The following is an 18,735-nucleotide window of genomic DNA, read 5'->3' on the forward strand; positions in this document are numbered from 1 at the left end:
GGGCATTTCCCTCTCTGATAAGAGAGTGCTGACGCTGGGAACGGCTGGAAAAACAAAGGGCATGCCTTCCCCGCTGCTGATGCACGGCTTTCTAGGAAAAGGCAACCTCCTCCACCCAAAACCTACAGGTTCACACAAGTGAAGCGGGCACTGAACCATGCAGGCAGGCTCGCTCACATGTAGTTTTGCTGTGTTATGTTTCGTGTTCTTTCTGTGTTTTAGATTTGCATTTTGGATCCCCAAACAAAGATGATATGATGCCCAAGAAAGTAGTGTTGCCCGGGTGATGACAACTTCCCTTTCAAATCCACAGCTCATTTATTGCAGCCAATATCAGGTCCTCAGTATCAAGGGGACTCCAAGGCAATGTACACCTCACTTTGGAAAATACTTGGTTTTGCTGCTGTAACTGAACATGTTCTGGAATCGCCATGCACAAAGGAGATAAAGGGAACAGTCTTACTGAAAACAACCAAAGGTTAAAATCTACTGGTGCCATAATCACAGGAAATACTGCATGACTGATTTGCATCATAAACACCCTTGCACAGGGCAACCTACATACCTTATATTTTTAATATATTGTCTATTTTTATAGCTAAGTATTTTACTGAAGTAATTCTGGACAAATATCCACTGTACAAGGGTACAGCGTTCGTGCCCTGCCTGGCATTCAAACTGGAAACTAGAAAACTGCTTCTACTGTGAATGACTGAACACTTCATATCTGTGCCTTTATAAAAAGTACTGTATGGCATTCTTAGATAACACTATATATTCTGAGGTGAGAGTCAGCTCTTGGCAATGGAAGCATTTAAGGTCTGTGCTGCACTGTTTTAACATTTTAGCAATCAAATCTGAAAACACTTTGCAAGTTGATTTTCCTGATACTTTTCATTACCTCTGTAAGAGTTAATGGCTTGATGAATTATTTCATGTGGGCTGTATATCATCTGGTATGATCTTCAGTGGCATCACGAAGGCCATATTCTGCACACTGTTCACTCATTTCCTATTGTTCAAAGGAGGTTTGTTAAAAGGTGAATGCAGCTATCATGTCTTACAGCCCAATCAGTCATATCAATTACTTCACCACTGAACAGGCAGTAATCCATTTTCAGTGGTGTATGATTCAAATGCAATAATTAATGCAAATACAAATGGTACAATCTGTGTAAATGCAAAAAACTTTAGGTCAGAATGTGCAATTATCAATTAAAGGCAAAATATTTTTTACTGCTGTTGCTGACATGAATATAGTATGTTTATAGCAAACGGACAGTACTAGGGTAACACTTTTTTTTCCAAAAATTCCAATAATAAATATGATCTTGAGTGACTTCAAACGCAGCTCTCTGAAGGTGGTGTGTGAGATTTCACATCGCTGGCTGAAAACTGTTGGGCAAGGAGCGTTAAAAGGAGTGACCTAAGTCAAAATGCTACTCTTCAATATTACAGATATTTAATATAATGATAATACTACTACTACTAATAAAATTATGCTAACAAAAGGAACAAACTTAATGTCAAAATACGGTACCTAACAGAGTAATATTATGTGTCATTTTTATTACACTGTGCGGGAGAAATGATTGCATGAAAACTGCATCCTCCTTGGAGACATCAATTGTTACAAAATTGCGAGTAGTACTGTATTTCAGTTTTTTTCTTCTTTTTCAAATAAACTAATGTTTTAACTGCCCGTGCTAAGTCTTCTATCTTACTTTCTAGAAAGAATAATGTGCATGCGTGTCCTTTTCCCCACTATTTCAAAATGTGGTCTGTGTATTGTTAAATTATTTTTATGATGTCATAATTCAGAAAAGTAGCCTTGTATCTTGTAGGGTTAATTTAAACGAAGTAATAAAATTTTTTTAGCTCTCCAGTCTTTGGTAGTCGTATTCATTCTACCATTTCTTCTATTTATTTGGCAGATGCCCACATCTAAAGCGATGCATGAATGAGGCATTGGCATACCAATTTGGAGTAAAAAACGGAGCGGGAGTCGGGGTCGGGGGGGTGGTGGGAAGGAACGGGGGAGAGGCAGAGAGAGAGAGAAAGCGCGTGTGTGCGTGTGTGTGCGCGCTGCGAGGGAGGGGGAGAGCGACAGCGAGATGAAGCGCAAGTCGCGCTCAGACGCCTCGGCAAAAGATGCTCTGTCGGTCCGCGCCGTGAACGCAGAAAATTGTTGGGATAGTTTTGGCTCTTGGGGGATTTGTACAAATGATAACATTTAAAACGATACGCAAGTGGATGAGATCTCCTTATGAGGTAAGGAAACACTATGGAAGTAGTCATTGGACGCATTTTCATTATTCTGCGAGTGTTTGTAACCACAAAATAGTTTTTATATTTGAATTTTCTGTTTAATTGTGGGTAGACTGCTCAAATTGTCTTCTTAGTACGAACTAAAATGTTTCGCTGACTTGATAAAATCAGCCGTTGGTAATTGGAAATATACTAAGTATTCACTTGCGTGAGCTGTTTAATTACTTTCTATTCAGCCTATTTATCTTTTTCAGAAGCTTCCACACGTTGAGTTTTAAAGTTAACATGTAACGTTAATGAAAACATACATTGGGCATGCGTGACACGGTGATGGAAAGTCAAAATAACAGGATAACCAAGTCTTTGGAAAGTTATGTTTCGCGTGTGTGCAAACTTTTTAATGCACAGAAAATAAACGGCGACTGAGTGATTTGGGGAAAATACTCTACTTATTTTACCGTCCGAGTTACTTCGGACTACTCTAGAAGACGCAGCCGAAAAGTGTAAAAGTATGGTGTAAAGTATATATTTCCCTACAATTCAGAAGCAAGTTCATTTTTTCACCTATTGTAACTGTCTGAACAAAACACTTGAGTGTTTTGAGGGAGATCGCAACGGGCTGAGGGTGAACGGGCCAAAAAGGACATGGATTGATTTTTTTCCGTGGGATTCTTTCCTGTAGGAAACAATTAACCCGTCTATTCTGTAATTTCCTGATTGCTGAATAACATCACAATGTCGACTCCCTTAATCGTATGGTACCTGCTAATTTAAGTTATTATTAATAGAACAATGTTATTGTCATAACTTCTGTGGGCAAAAACTACATGTATAAGGTAACGTGTTCACCGGCATAATTTCAATTGAGTAGGCTGTATTTCTGTATTGTTTATTACACATTTACTTAGTCATTTGTGGATTATGTATCTTTCATGCTTCGGTAAATTAAGCAGTCTTTTTTGCAGGGTTTTCACGATGTGGACTGTGAGTCTGTGGTACGCATTCTTTCGTAGCATGGATTTTTTTAATGACCTGAGAGCGGTTTCAAGAAATAGCAAATCAAAAAGCGGGGGATTTCTTACGGCCTTCACCTTGGCTGGTAACTAGCGACCCCTGCTGACTGAGTGCGGGATTGCGCATTGGAGTGAGCCTGCCCTGGATCTGGGGGAGGTGCTACGGGACAGGACAAGGCCATGGCTGACTCCATGTATTCAGACTTGATAGCCAGGCATTACAACTTCACTGGGAAGCTGCGGAAAGTGGAACAGGACTCTGGTCTCAAGGCGGACTCTGTGATCTTCATAATCGTGTGCTGCTTTATCATCATGGAGAACATGCTGGTCCTGATCACCATCTGGAGGACCAAGAAGTTCCACAAGCCCACATACTATTTCATTGGCAACCTGGCACTGTCGGACCTGCTGGCCGGGGTGGTGTACACTGCCAACATCCTGCTCTCGGGGGCCAACACCTACAAACTGACCCCCACGCAGTGGTTCTTCAGGGAAGGCAGCATGTTTGTGGCCCTGGCCGCCTCCGTGTTCAGCCTCCTGGCCATCGCCATCGAGCGGCACCTGACCATGCTGAAGATGAAGCTGCACAACAGCGGGAAGACGTACCGCGTCTTCCTGCTGATCAGCGCCTGCTGGTGCGTGGCGGCCGTGCTGGGCTGCCTGCCCATCATGGGCTGGAACTGCATCGGCGCCATGCGCAGCTGCTCCACCGTGCTGCCGCTCTACCACAAGACCTACATCCTCTTCTGCACCACCGTCTTCAGCGTCATCCTCATGGCCATCGTGGTCCTGTACGCCCGCGTCTACGCCTTGGTGCGCACGCGCAGCCGGAAGCTGGTCCTCCACAAGCCGCCGGTGGCCAGCGGCGGCGGGGGCGGCGGGAACGGCCGCGGCGGCAGCAAGAGCTCGGAGAAGTCGCTGGCGCTCCTGAAGACGGTGATCATCGTGCTGAGCTGCTTCATCGCCTGCTGGGCGCCCCTCTTCATCCTGCTGCTGCTGGACGTGGCGTGCGAGACGGGAGAGTGCGCCATCCTCTACAAGGCCGAGTGGTTCCTGGCGCTGGCCGTGCTCAACTCGGCCATGAACCCGCTCATCTACACCCTCACCAGCATGGAGATGCGCCGCGCCTTCCTCCGCACGCTCTCCTGGGGCGGGGTCTGCGCCCGGCCTGCCCTCAAGGTCAAGCGGCCCTTCGTCGCTGCCGAGTTCAGCCGCAGCCCGTCGGACAACTCCTCCCACCCCAACAAGGAGGAGGCGGAGTCGTCGCTCCGGGAGACCGTCGCCTCCTCTGGGAACGTCAACTCCTAGGCTCCTTCCTCCTCCGGCTCACGAGTGCATGTGCATCTCAACTGCGTGTGTGTGTGTGTGTGTGTGTGTGTGTGTGTGTGTGTGTGTGCGCGCACTTTGGACCTTTTCCTTACGTATAACTTTTGAAAATATTTTCACAGAAATGTGAAAAGGCATGCCTTAAGTGCTGCCACAAACCACAGGGAGAGAGAAGGAAGGAGAGAGAGAAAGAAAGCTAAACTGGAAGGAAATATACATTCATCAATATCATACTTGAACTGTAAACTTTTTTCCAACCTGAAGGACTGCCAGCACAAAGGCATTCGTTAAGCACTTAGTACATGTTTTGAATATCATATTAATCAGTATTATTTTTCAAACTCACTTTTTGCAATAAAAAGAAGCAAAACTGTTTCAATCCAAGGATTTATGTAGCACAGCACTTGTTGTACAAGCATAAGATGTAGACATTATTGACACTAAAATTTGTTGTTGAAAGAGTGAAGCTAGTCTATAGTTATGAAGAATTATTGCTGTTATTGAAATATTTAAGAAAGACAATTAATTAAGTCTGAATATCTTTGACATAACTGTGGTCCTGTTCCTTGTATATTGTGACCCTGCTGGAGAATGTATTTTGTACATAATTGTGTTTATTTGTAATTACTTTACCCGTACTTTGATTTAACAACATATACTTAAAATGACAATTTCTTTCTAAAGGTTTAAACATTTAAAAGTTCTTTTGTCAGAAAGTGATCATATGATGGTGGAAAAGTGATGTAGCTTGACTTGCTCTCCACAGCCATGCTATGACTGTCCATGCTGTTGTAATTATCTGGTTGTTTTTGTAAAATGTCTGAATTTTGTGACACTAGTTTACACCTTATGCATAATAATACCATACTGTTTGACTTCAGGTGAGAGAAGATCCATAGCAGTTTCACTGCCAATATGTGTAGCTCTGTGGGTTTTCCATGTTGATTTCACTTACTTGCACACCTAAATATTTCCCTAATGTTTGTTATTTTATTAGGTGTTAATAAAAATTAAACTGGAAAAAAAGTTCAGGTCTAAATGCTTACTATACCACAGCAGTGTTGGATACAGTTTCATTAGCTGGGTCTGGATGTTCTATAGCCAAGCTGTCACTGGTAAGATGGAGACTGCAAAAGTGTTTATGTATATACGGTTATGTATTTTTATTCCCTCTTTTCATCTGTTCGTGCCACCCTTTTTTGCATCATTGCTCTGTATTACTTCTGTCTTCCTTTAAGAATTCATGCTTACCGTGTGTGTCACTCACACCTCGGACCAAAAGGGTGACGGGCTCAGTTCTTAGTGAGCCGGTGGATACAGCATATTGGCTTTTACTCCAGCGTCTGCCCATAATTTCCTCACTGGCCACTTCACTTAATTTATTTTGACAGGTTAATAGTTTTTTTGTCTTTAAGAAATTTACATCAGCAGAATGAATGCACACAGCTAATTAACTATTTGGACAGTTAAGTCAGGGGCAATTGGCTGGGACAAAACTAGGAGACCCACAGGCCTTCCAGATGTTGCGTCTTACAGTTTTACAATGTCATAGATCAGCATTCCTGCTGGGTATGTGACACTTGTAGGAATATCTTTCTTTTCTTTAGGTTCATTTCCACCATTTGCTTTTAGATTTGAGGATCACAGCCACCGAATCTGGTATGTCCTTGATGGTTCTTACATATTATTGTAACACCTGCATGTTATTTATAACAGAAGTTCAAGCCTTTTTGTATTGTGTGCGTGTTAGATCCCTTTCCCATTCCAACGGAGAACTGCCTGTGAAGTTCACAGTGTGAACACAAGCCAGAAATCAGACCTGCTACCTTCAACTGCTTGTAAGACGAGGGTCAGACAGAGTGCAACAAAGATTGGGTATTGACTTTGTGAACTGCGTACTGTTTAGCCATCACCCACTGCCTGACTGATACATAAAAAAACAACTGAGGCATAAACCAGATCGAACAAAATAAACACCTATATTAAAGTGTAAATGTAGAGAACATAAAGCCATCTATGTCAAGGAGAGGTCCTTATCAGCTGGCAGGAGCTAGCACTGGCAAAGCATAGCGGACAAAAATATTGATCTAAAAAAATGATAGCAGAAGAAAACGTTTCGCAGGTTGTTCAGAGCTGCGCCGTAACCGGCTCTGCACTGCGTGTCTAGTTCAGCTGCCGACGATTCATCATCCGATTGCTCTGCACTGAGCCGCCCCAAACAACACTGATCTCACTCCGCTCCATTCCCCGTTATCAGTGAGCTACATTACTGTTCATATTAAAGTCATAAAATACTACTATTAATGTGTGGATCCGGCTGAAACTGTGAACAACCTCTGCTCTTACCTTCTGAGTGTCAGTTAAATCCGAAACTTGTTTGATTTGTAAAATGAAAATAGTAACAATCAGTCACAATTATGATGCTTTACATGTAAATTGATTTATTACCCACATTGTTAATACTTTAATTTGTGTGTTGGATGATTCAATAGTTTAAAGTTATTTTGATTCCTTAAGAACCATTACTTGTTTCTACAAAAGGCATGCATGAACGAAACTCTGATGTGTAAATGAAAAGTGTTAAACTACTTTAAACGTACCCTAGCGTGTCGAAACCTGCATGAATTAACCGGAATTTTAAGGTTAAAAATTGGATCTCCTAGACGCCACACCCAGATTACTTTCGAGTATCTGCGCGCACGCCACGGTGACTATACCGACTTCATTTAATCTCGTCAGCCTTTTAAAGATCAGCGAACTGGACAAGTTTTCTTGCGGATATGCACTGATGACCACTCATCTCGAAAAGGCAACGCGGAACACTTCACTGCACTGTGCCAGATGTCCACGCCTGGCTCCGTGGGATTGAGCAACGTCATCGTGACTCGAGAGCAAATTCACTCGACAGTTGTGTGTCGGTTATGCGGAAGCCGCCCATAACTTTCGATGAATGTGTTGTCAACATCCCAAAAATGTTTGCTCTCCCAAATTAGGAAGGTGGGCGGAACTACCAATCCCAGAATGCTGTAAAAAATATTTCCTTCGTCCTATAAGGCATGCTGGGATTTTAAGTTCAGTTATCCCTGTCTGTATCGCTTTCTCTCTATTCCAAAGTCTCTAGAAGAACAGCACTTCCCGAAAACCCACGATTTTGGCAGCAGTTTGGCCCGCCCCCTGCCATGGAAGCGTGTGAGCTGCGAAAAGGAATAGCCGAAACAATTTTTGAATATCTTAAATATTTAAACATGCACGCGAAATATAAATATGTATATTCCATGAAGCTGTGGTTTCGCGTGGAGCTGAGGCCGGTGTAAGAGGGTTGCATTCCTTAGATTTAGCAGACAAATTTGGAGCCAAAGTAGCCATCTCGGAGTGACGGGAGTGTGATCGGGTATCCGAGGCTTCGACGGATCACCGTCCTGCACTTCGGCGGTTTGACCGACGAGGGGAGCCCCGGCGCGGCTGCAATGTCTGGACATCATCGGGTGACAGAACACGAAGCTAGCTAACGTTAGCTAACATAGCCGACAGTAAACATAATAAGTGAGATGACGACAGGTGATTCACACTGAATTGTTTTTCCCGTAGTGTCGTAATGTCGCCGTATTTGATGGCTCCCTAGTTTGGCGGCTAAGACTTGAATCACAAGTTAGCTAGCTGGCTAACTACCCCGGCTCAACTGCTTTCCACCAATTGACACAGGTAAGACAGGAAACTTCAAGCAACTCTGCACTACAGCCGTTTGATTTGCATGGAGTATACTTTCATAGATTAAAACTAGGTGTCTTAGTTTTAAGTCTGTAATTTCAATGGGAAGTTTGAATATTTTGTGATGTTTTTCCCGAAAATCTTCAGGATAGGTGCGGCGTTACTTTGGATATGTACCTCCTAATAAGTCCTAATAGCAAGTTTTGAGCGAACTTATTTAGTTTGCAGAGCATGTAAGCTATTAGTAACGCCATTAAGTCAGCAAGTTCCGGAATCGGCAGAGTAATAGTAAAGTATGACGTATGTATATGTATGCATTGTGGCATACTGGTAAGGAGCAGTGCTCGTAACCAAAGGTTGCTGGTTCGATTCCCCGCATGGGCACTGCTGTTGTACCCTTGGGCAAGGTGCTTAACCCACAGTTGCCTCAGTAAATATCCAGCTGTATCCAGTATGTAAATCACTCAGGGTAAGGGTGTCTACACTAAATGATAATAATGTAATAAAGAGCTATTCTTGGTAATTTGTACTCTTTGTACACCATGCTTATGCACAGCTGTGTCTGAGGGCATTGTGTGTCTGAATTGATCTCTTTGTTCTTTTTGTGGATGTCATTCAGTGTAGCGTGGAGCAGGCAAGATGGAGCGATCAGACAGCATCCAGCTGGACATCCCGGACTTCAGCAACTCAGTGCTGTCTCACCTGAACCAGCTGCGCATACAGGGGCGTCTGTGCGACATTGTGGTCAACGTACAGGGCCAGAGCTTCCGGGCGCACAAGGTGGTGCTGGCGGCCAGCTCGCCGTACTTCCGCGACCACATGGCCCTGGGCGAGATGAGCACGGTGTCCATCGGCGTGATCCGGAACCCGTCGGTGTTCGAGCAGCTGCTGTCCTTCTGCTACACGGGCCGGCTCTGCCTGCAGCTGGCCGACATCATCAGCTACCTCACCGCCGCCAGCTTCCTGCAGATGCAGCACATCATCGACCGCTGCACGCAGATCCTCGAGGGCATCCACTTCCGGGTCAGCCTGGCGGAGGTGGAGGCGGAGCTGGACAGGGGCGGGGGGCGGACCCTGGAGCCCGGGAGGGGAGGGGCGGAGGCGGGAGGGCCCCGCCTGCTCAGCCCCCCGAGGAGCGGCTCCAGGGGTGTGGCCGCGCAGAGAGGCGCGGGGGGCGTGGGCTGTATTCGGGATCTGAGGGAGGCGCAGGAGGTCAGTCCCTTGAGGGAGTCCGTGAGCCTGCAGATGGAGGAGCAGGGTGGGGCTGTATCAGAGCGGGCCAGGGGGGTGGTGGGTGGGGAGCCCCTGCTGCGGATTAACAGGGCAGGGCAGTGGTACATGGAGACAGGAATGGAGGAGGAGCGGGGGGGAGAACCGGGCGTGCTGCGGATCAAGACGGAGAGGCTGGAGGGGTGGGCGGGGCTGGGGGCGGAGACGCAGGCATCGGGGGAGGAGGGAAGTAGCACAGAGGAGGTGGTCACCAAGACGACGGATTCCAGGGGACACAAGGCACAGACACGGGAACGCATCCGCACGGGGGCAGCGGCAGCCAGGACCGCTCAACCCTCCAGCAGTCTGAGCGAGACAGGCAGGTGTGTGGGGAAAAGGGTGTGAGGCAGACAGTTGTGTGTGGGGGAAAGAGTGTGAACTGTGGAAGTTGGGGGACAGCAGTTTGAATCCATGTGTTACTCTGTTGGAATTTATTTCACATCACTTTTAATGGTAGAAATGTTCCAGCATTCAAAGTAGAATTTTGTTCATTCATTACTGCATACTCAATATGCCACATGAAGAGCCCTGCCTGTGCAAGAGTGTGAGTCTGTGGGTCAATCGTGTGTGTGCGTGATAGAGAGTCTACATGTCTGATATTCTCTCTTTTTGTCCTGGCTACGTTTAGCCCATCAGGCAGTGTTGTGGTGAGAGAGAGACCAAGAGCCAAGAGTGAAAGTCCGGGAGGAGTACACCACCAGAGCCAGCCCGTGTCTCAGGTACCGTAAACACACACGACACACACAGACCTACATCTGTATATCCCCGGTAGTATAGCATACTTGTTAAGGAGCAGGCCTTGTAACCGGAAGGTTGCTGGTTCGATTCCCTGCTGGTGCACTGCTGTTGTACCCTTGGGCAAAGTACTTAATCCACAATTGCCTCAGTAAATATCCAGCTGTATACATTGTAAAAAAAAACTGTAACTGATGTAGATCGCTGTGGGTAAGAGCGTCTGCTAAATGCCTGTAATGTAATGTGTACGGCAGTTCATCCTTTATTCCTGCATCCATCCCCCATTGTGTTCTCCAGGGTGAGGAGCCGGCTGCGTTTGACGTAGGAGGGTACGAGGAGTACCTGCGAGAGCAGGTGGGCGACCGCTGGTTCCGCTACAACCCCCGGCTCACCTGCATCTACTGCTGCAAGTCCTTCAACCAGAAGGGCAGCCTGGACCGGCACATGCGGCTGCACATGGGCATCACGCCCTTCGCCTGCCGCATCTGCGGCAAGAAGTACACGCGCAAGGACCAGCTGGAGTACCACATCCGCAAGCACACGGGCAACCGGCCCTTCCACTGCCACGTGTGCGGCAAGAGCTTCCCCTTCCAGGCCATCCTCAACCAGCACTTCCGCAAGAACCACCCGGGCTCCGCCCCCAACGAGGGCCCCCACAGTGCCTCCCCCGAGACCACCACCACCACCACCACCACCTCCGTGTCCTCCCGGGGGGTGCACAACGAAGACGAGTCCCCCCCTTACGGTGAGGCTAGGGCCGGCAGGAGGGACGGGGGCTCTTTCGGAGAGGCCGTCCAGCCCTCTGTGTCTACCACAGGTCCGGACTGATTGAGGAGCCCGGGGGAGGTTCCCTAGTCAGGAGTGGGAGGGGAGGGGAGGGGAGGGGTGGGGGCTGGGCCAATCAGGAAGGGAGGTGAATTTAAAGGGACTAGTTTGGAGCCTCAGTTCGTCTTTGGAAGACTGGGCTCCTTGGCTTTCTTCTCTCGAGGGGCAGGTGTGGAGATTAATGTTGGTGGAATCATGAGATCAACAGTCTCTGGATCAGCTGATCTCTGAGTAATGTACTGAAAAGCAAGGACCTGCCTGATTCAGGATCAGTCGTAAAGCATATGCTTTTTACGTCTGTTTTCTTATTCTTTCCCGTTTGTCAGGATTCAGTCACCCAGGAATTCAATTTGGCTGCAAAAACAACTCTTTTTTTTTACAGTGCAGGTTTATATGGGTAATCTTCAGGTGTATCTCACAAAACAAACATTCATCAGGTATACAATGAGCCACATATCCAATGAGCAACATGCTTATTCTACACTACCTGTTTTACAAACATTTCTCTTTTGTTTTTTCTAAGGAGAGCTCCAGTAAGAAGAGTTTTATCATCAAGTATCGAGTGTTAACATGTACAGTAGGGCATTTCAAACTGTGTAGGCCCACATTGTGACCTGTTAATGGCAGCTGGTGGTCCAGGCTGTACGACCAACCAGAGCTTTTCCTTAAAGTGAAAGGAGAAATACAAAACCCTGTGAAAAGCTACACTCCTAAGTCACAAATAATATGTCACAAGCTATAACTTTTAGATGTGTAACACTGTCATTTTAGCCCAGAGTTCTCCATTAGTGCCCTCAGACACAGCTGTGCATAAGCATGGTGTACAAAGAGTACAAATTACCAAGAATAGCTCTTTATTACATTATTATCATTTAGTGTAGACACCCTTACCCTGAGTGATTTACATACTGGATACAGCTGGATATTTACTGAGGCAACTGTGACTTGCTGTTTGATTTTGAGTTTAAAACTTACTGATGACTCAGAATGATGCTTACTTAGCCACACCCCCATTCTTAGAGCTTCCTTAGTTCCAGTTACATCATAAGCAGCTGGGCGGGGTCATCAGGGTCATGTGTCGCACATATGAAACACATCAATAACCTCAGGCTGCAGTGGCTACAATTATGCCAGCGTAAACAGGCTGGAGCCATGGAGAGGTCACATGATCCATATTTATCCTTATGTACAGCATGTGGTCATTGGAACACCTTTTATTTAAACAAGCTGCTGGAATTTTATTATGTCATACAAATAAACTACAAGCTGAAGATAAGCTAACTAATTATAAACTGCTGGTTTCAGATACCTCACACACTCATAAATGACCAGACGCAAACCACGCAATACTGCCCTGACATAAGCCAATCAGGGTATTTTGCACTTTTGCAGTTTTTCTTTTCTTTTCTACCGCTTTTTCCAAAGGTTGTCTACGGTTTTACTTTACATGTGACTATTTCTTGTACCTCCGTGTGCTTGAGTTTCTTCAGGGGAGAGGGATGGGTCCCCCATAATGAATCTCGACGAATCCACACAGCAAGAAGACAAGGAATTATTCCTGAACCAAAAAGGAGAGGTCATGGAATGATAGCAAAGATGAACTCCGTTAGTTTTGACCTGCTACCTGTGTACTACTGTTATCCTGGCTGTTGGTTTTATTTGAACAACTTTACAAGGAAGAGGTCTGTGAAGGCAGAGCCCACAGCAATATGGGATGAAGTGTGGAGCACCATGGGAAGACATCTTAACATCAGGAGGGAGGGGCTCTGCCAGTCACATGACTCTGAGATTGACAGGTTAATTCCTGCTGAAATTCAATCAACAAATCTGAGGAATAACCCTGAATTTTTTTTTAATCCTTTACTGGCATCGTGATGTATAGCACTTAAAAGAAACGGGAGACGTCAAAAATTGATTTTTGATAACTTCACAGATATGCTACATAGAGAAATACACATATTTAGGCAAATCTTTCTTTGGACAGATAGGAAGATTTTTTTCCAAAAAAAAAAATTAACAAAGAAGAAATGATATTGTAGCACATAAGTTGGACTGTTACAGATTCTTTTTTACTGGACTGTGAATCATATTTAGGTGTTTTAAATGTTTTTATGGCTGGGGTTAAAAAACAGCTACTGATTTGTTTTCTATTAATTTTTTAAATGATTTTTGTGTCTCACTTTGTCTGCTGGAGAGCTGTGATGTCCACACACTTTTCTAAGCACTTAAAAACAAACCACAGGTCCTCAAAACTTGCCAAGAAACTCACTTACTTACAATACTGCGTCACAATGCAGATATCAGGTATTGTTGTTTTTTATTGTTGGTACTGTTTCTTATGGATTAAGCTTTGGAATAGTCTTTCTGTATGTATGGGGAAATCTTATATTGCATGTACTTCATTTTTAATGCGTGATTTAAAAAATGGCTCCTATATATATATATATATATATATATATATATATATATATATATATATATATATATATATTAAATATTACAGTATCTTTCAAACTGGGAAATGCGTAGAGCAAGAATATGAAATTAAGAGGAAAAAAATGATATACACATGAGTTTTACACATGTGAAACTGCTGGGCTGCTCAGAGTTATCCCCAGTAATCCCAGTATCAGGACTAAGCCATGTCTTAGATATAAGTATCAAGGGATGACAAAGGTGGTAAAAATGGATACTCTTCTTAACATGTTGCTTTGCTTTCCAATGAGATTAAATGCACCATCAGTGTAAAAGTTATTTCTTAAAAGAATATGCAAAATGTCATGGATCCCATTTTACTTCCTTCCCTCCTGGAAAAATATACTGAGTAGTACTATCTTATATGTGTAATTACTCTGCTATGTCATTCAATAATGATTGTATTTAAATACTTAAAATGTTCATTTCTTTGTTCTGCTTGTGGGTTACATTTTTATAATTTGATGTTGCCTTAAGTTCACATGTGGTTCCATTCAGGCTGGTGTGATAGAGTTGCAGATAGAACGCTCATGAGGTGAGACAGAGCCTTGTGTTTCCTTATTGGACAATCTAAGATTTATCGTGCTGGTGCTTGCATAGCATTATTCATGGCCTCCATAGATAAAAACTTGACCGTTTCCTGGTGTTATTTTGTCACCCTGACTAGGCCACTCGGGGGCCGGGGGTTTGTTCACAGGAGTGTCTTCCATTCTGGGTATGTTTCAGTCATGTGCCTGGAGGCTGGATGGGAAGCGTCCATAGGCATCCATGGGCCTCCATAGCCCTGAACTGGAGAGGTTCCTCCCTGCTCGTTCCTCTCATCATGTCCCATAAATTTGGAATATTTTCACATCAGGCTTTAACAGCACACGCAAGTGATGCAGATGCAGTCAAAGAAATGTGTTCTCATGGCGTAGATATGGAAAATGTAAAGTTTTTTATGAGCTGATATTTCTACCTAAGAGATTTTATGCAAGGGCATTGGGAGAGAGTGCAATCGTCTCTCCTTGCCTCGATGTGGCATGGATGTTGCAGCCGTCGCTGTACCTCGCGGTGGCTTTTGGGCTCCATATACCTCTATATGTTTATTTTTGTAGGCAAATCATAATTTTCAACACAAGCATGGAAGCTTTCATCGCCAGTCTTGAATAGCAATCGTGGTCAATTATCCTGTTCAGGTACGATACGACCATCTTACCGTTTGAATGCACACAGCCCCACCGTCCTGTCTTCTTGCTCAAACACCCCACTGGAGTATGATACCATGTTCTGGTGTGGAACCTGTAATGCTAAAAGCTGGTGGTTCAAAGAGAAAAGAAAGCCCGTTGAACGTGTTCCGTTGGATGTTATAAACATTTATATATTGGGACATGGGCCATTTCCTGGAGCTGTTCAATTTGGCTGACTAAGCACTTTTCCTGGGAATCAAATTAATTTCACTCCCCAGTTGAATCTGCTACAGGCGTCTTGGACGTGAAACAAAGATTTTTTTTTTCCCCAAAGCGCCTCTCTAGGTGTGATAAAATAAACGTCTGTCCTCTTCAGGAATGGGTCACGCGGAGGCCATTCAGGAGCAGGAGTGTGAAAGGCACAGGCTGTGCCCGACTTGGCGGCCAAACCCACTTCTCGCAGCTTACATGCTAACCTAAAGGGAACACTGAAACACTTCTCTAACGCACATCATCTGATCACGTGTCTCCGCACTGCGGTCAGATCTCTCTGCCACACGAGGACACTTCAGATGTGCATTATGTCTTTCTGTTGCCGTTTTCCGTTGGCTTCTCCTTCTCGTTCCGAACATTCTGTGTTGTCAAATTTGTCCTTCCAATCTCTAATTTTGCTTATGCTTCCACAGGCAAACGAAACTAAATGTTGGTCGGAGCAGCATTGTGTATGAAAATGAAATGGCGTTGACCATGATAGCATAAAATATAAGTATAAAAATAGAATGACATCAAAAGATAAAAATTACAGACAAAAAAAAATCATAAAAGCAAATTAATTTTGGCAATAAACAATGTTTTAAATTAATAAATAATTATAATATGACTGGTGTCCTCCAAAGCACTTTATTGTTTGTCAAATAGTACTTTGACACCTTTATGCATATTTATCTTATAGATTGCTTGATCCAATCACAAAAAGAAAGGTTCTGGGTTCATGGTCATGTAACAGGGCTGGAGTTACAGGACAGAATTAGCCATTGGTCCAATGTTTCTATAGCCCAGTGAGTGGAAAGTATGCCAGATTAAATGTGCAATCTTCACAACAGCCACTAGTGTCAATAGCCAATTACTATGTTCACAAACTTGAAGCCTCGCCCTGTTTCTTGAATGAAACGAAGCACTTTAAGTGTTACTGTGAAGGAATAATTTTTCATTTGTGGAAGGCCCTTCTGTTGGCAGTGTTTGTTTTTCTTTCGACCCAGGCATTTAAATTAAGTAAATCAAATGTGATGTTCACCTTTGTGATGACACCTTGAATAGTGGAATTATGAACTCTGTAATTCAGACTGGTTGGTTGAGACATATGAGTTGGTACTGGCTTGAATTCCATTGGACACTGACAGGACAGGACTGTGTCCATCGGCCAATCCTAGAGCAGCATTTCCACAGCAACAGAGAACCTCATGTATGTGATTAAAAACAAAACGTTTGCCCCTGATGGGCAGGGTTTTTTTTTCTATATCAAGTCTTTTAAAAGCTTTTTTTTAATCCTTCAAGTTGTGTATAATCTCATTGGTGCTGGAAAAAAAAAACATTTTCAATGTTTTGGTACATTTTTAGTGTATATCCATTGTCACTAAAGGTGTGCATTTTTATTACTCTTATTTAAACACTGAATATAAAATAAAATGAAAAAGTGAACTGACCCTTTGGAGTGAATTTATTTCCATGAAAAGGCAGTGATGTGGTGGTGTGATGGTGACTGCTTACTGAGGGGCAAAGTGCTTGCTCTCTGAAAACGCTTCAGTGTCGTCCCCATCAGGGTGCCACTAGAGGGTCATGGGAAGTCTCCAGTGTGGCTGGAGGACTAATGTGACTACATATTGACAACAACACTTACAAATAATTAAATACGTATTACCAAGGAATGCCATCTCCCTGTAATGGAGGTTCAAACTGGGACCTTCCTTAGTGGAATTAGTGTGTGTAAGACACACACACAGACACACAGAGAGCCACGGCAGATTTACATTATCATCATTTAATCACAGTCCCCGCCAGTCAAGAATCACTGTTGTACATAAGTTAGTTTTTTCCCCCCCAATTTCACAGGTTTTTTTTTTTTCCTTCAAACTTCCAGTTAGTCACTTCCCTCCCTCCCTCCATCACTCAAGGAAACTAAACTAAATAAGAAGAGTGTATTTTACAAAAATGCAAACCAATTTTCACACAGTGAATTCTTTTACGAAGAAAAAAAATGGTATAATATCAGCTACATCCATATTGGAGAAAGATCATTCTAAACATTCCTTAATGGAGTATAATATAAAAACAAACTTTTCTCATGTTGCAGTTAAACCTGTACCTTAATTTAAGCAATCTTTTACAAGACAACTTAGGGAGTAATCATCAAAAGCAATTACATTTTCCCAAAGTAAGAAATAAAAATCAAGAAACAATGCAGCAAGAATGGGCTGTTGTCGATCCAACAAATTCAGTTTGTGAGAACAGCAACTTGAGGTGAAGCACACACTTCAAGACACACCAATCCCCACAGAAACCAAACCCTTGTGAATTTCACACAGCTAGAGGTCAAAACACTGCTGCATGCACCTGACTGTAGCTTGGTCATGTGACTTTCTTTTATTTATGCCTTTTGCACCCACCGGTCTAAGGTGGGGTTGCCTCTCTGTGGTACATATTCTACAACTGGATACAAGGCAAGGCGGGGAAAACCGTTCTGAGGATCTGTGCATAAGCTAGATAACGTGTTGCGTCTGTACCCCATACTGACAGGGAAGCTATGAAGACAGCTAAATAAAGGAACGTGGGGTTTTAAGAAATGGATGCAGTGATTGAAGCCATTCCCAGACCTGGAGCCACAGCCTTGCCATAGTCCCTGGAGCTGACTACAGGAGGAGAATCAATACTAATATGTACATGAAATTTGTTTCATGCATGTATGTAGCCAAAAGCAAAGCTATTTCATGTGATACGGACTGAAAATGGTCTGAGTATCTGGGTGCCTTGCTATTTTGTGTTGAAGGTTAAAGCAGGTTCAAATAGGAACATAGCGACTAGTCACTACCTTAAAATTAACACCGCACAGACACACAGGCTGTGAGTGAGCGAGTTATCGCCAGACTTAACCTAGGATGTCACACACAGAAAAGGACCTTTTCTCTTCTCCTGATGGGGCCCGTTAGTGCGAGCAGACACCGAAGCGGGTAAATTAATGCGCCTTAAATGCTCTGGCACTTAAGTCCTTTGTCTCAGAAAGGATAAGAGTTGCGAAGCTCTGCATTGGCACCTGGTTTGACAGAGATCTTTGCATTACTGATTCGTTGAGCTCATTTAATATAAATGCTGACTCTTGAGAGAGTGGATTAACAGTTGCACTTTACAGTAATATATACACACGTATGTACCCAAGCTTTAAATATAGTGAAGAGTCCGGTGAAGGACATCACATCATGGGTGGAAAGCTCTGGAAGAACTCTGATGCCAGACTGACTTCTCACGATACAGAGACAAAACTGTGAGGGACAAAAACAAGAATCTCTGTGGAAGACCGAAGCTTTGGCTTTGCCCTCTGTCCAATGCACTCAGACACTGTTCAAAAAGCCCAACCCCCTAATTTACAAAGACAATTTGTCTTCTTGAATTTTGAGAAATACGTTTCTACACAAGGGTCAAATCAAAACAGCTCACGAAAAAACATACTCAAAAAATGGGACGTGAGGTCCAGAGCTTGTTTTAACATAACTACACAAACGCTTACTGAACACAGTCCAGATTCACACAAAGATGTTGTCATCCTTCACAGAACCCAAACAAGTAAAAGTATCACACTTCCGCTGATGGCAATTTGAGCACCATCTGATTTCTGGAAATTTCTGAGGTGACATCAGAGTTCTTCCAGGTATTTTTATACAATCGCACCTATAAGG

At 43.8% G+C, this 18,735-nt stretch overlaps 3 protein-coding genes across 3 annotated transcripts in view; all 3 read left to right on the top strand.

Moving 5' to 3' along the window:
• Positions 1-659, top strand: part of zgc:110366 (uncharacterized protein LOC550476 homolog) — a 20,989-nt gene extending 20,330 nt beyond the window's left edge. The window contains exon 7 of the mRNA XM_036554397.1: positions 1-659. This exon is cut by the window's left edge and continues 139 nt beyond it. The gene's annotated coding sequence lies outside the window, so the exon portion shown is untranslated.
• Positions 660-2,110: 1,451 nt separating this feature from the next.
• LOC118795708 (sphingosine 1-phosphate receptor 1-like) lies at positions 2,111-4,620 on the top strand. Its single transcript, XM_036554395.1, has 2 exons — positions 2,111-2,271; positions 3,234-4,620. The coding sequence occupies exon 2, from the start codon at positions 3,462-3,464 to the stop codon at positions 4,587-4,589; it is 1,128 nt and encodes a 375-aa protein (XP_036410288.1). The 5' UTR covers positions 2,111-2,271; positions 3,234-3,461; the 3' UTR covers positions 4,590-4,620.
• A 3,068-nt stretch (positions 4,621-7,688) lies between these two features.
• On the top strand, positions 7,689-11,147 carry LOC118795913 (zinc finger and BTB domain-containing protein 37-like). Its single transcript, XM_036554701.1, has 4 exons — positions 7,689-8,309; positions 8,935-9,907; positions 10,207-10,303; positions 10,617-11,147. Exons 2-4 carry the CDS (start codon positions 8,955-8,957, stop codon positions 11,145-11,147), a joined length of 1,581 nt encoding a protein of 526 aa, XP_036410594.1. The 5' UTR covers positions 7,689-8,309; positions 8,935-8,954.
• Positions 11,148-18,735: the final 7,588 nt, after the last annotated feature.

Source organism: Megalops cyprinoides, chromosome 20, assembly GCF_013368585.1.
Source record: "Megalops cyprinoides isolate fMegCyp1 chromosome 20, fMegCyp1.pri, whole genome shotgun sequence".
Taxonomy (NCBI): Eukaryota; Metazoa; Chordata; class Actinopteri; order Elopiformes; family Megalopidae; genus Megalops; species Megalops cyprinoides.

Bases quoted from the DNA above. Each gene is read 5' to 3' on its own strand.
- LOC118795708 (XM_036554395.1), top strand. From the start codon at position 3,462: ATGGCTGACTCCATGTATTCAGACTTGATAGCCAGGCATTACAACTTC.
- LOC118795913 (XM_036554701.1), top strand. From the start codon at position 8,955: ATGGAGCGATCAGACAGCATCCAGCTGGACATCCCGGACTTCAGCAAC. The intron at 9,908-10,206 runs GTGTGTGGGGAA...TGTCCTGGCTAC, and splicing joins AGTCTGAGCGAGACAGGCAG to GTTTAGCCCATCAGGCAGTG. The intron at 10,304-10,616 runs GTACCGTAAACA...TGTGTTCTCCAG, and splicing joins AGAGCCAGCCCGTGTCTCAG to GGTGAGGAGCCGGCTGCGTT.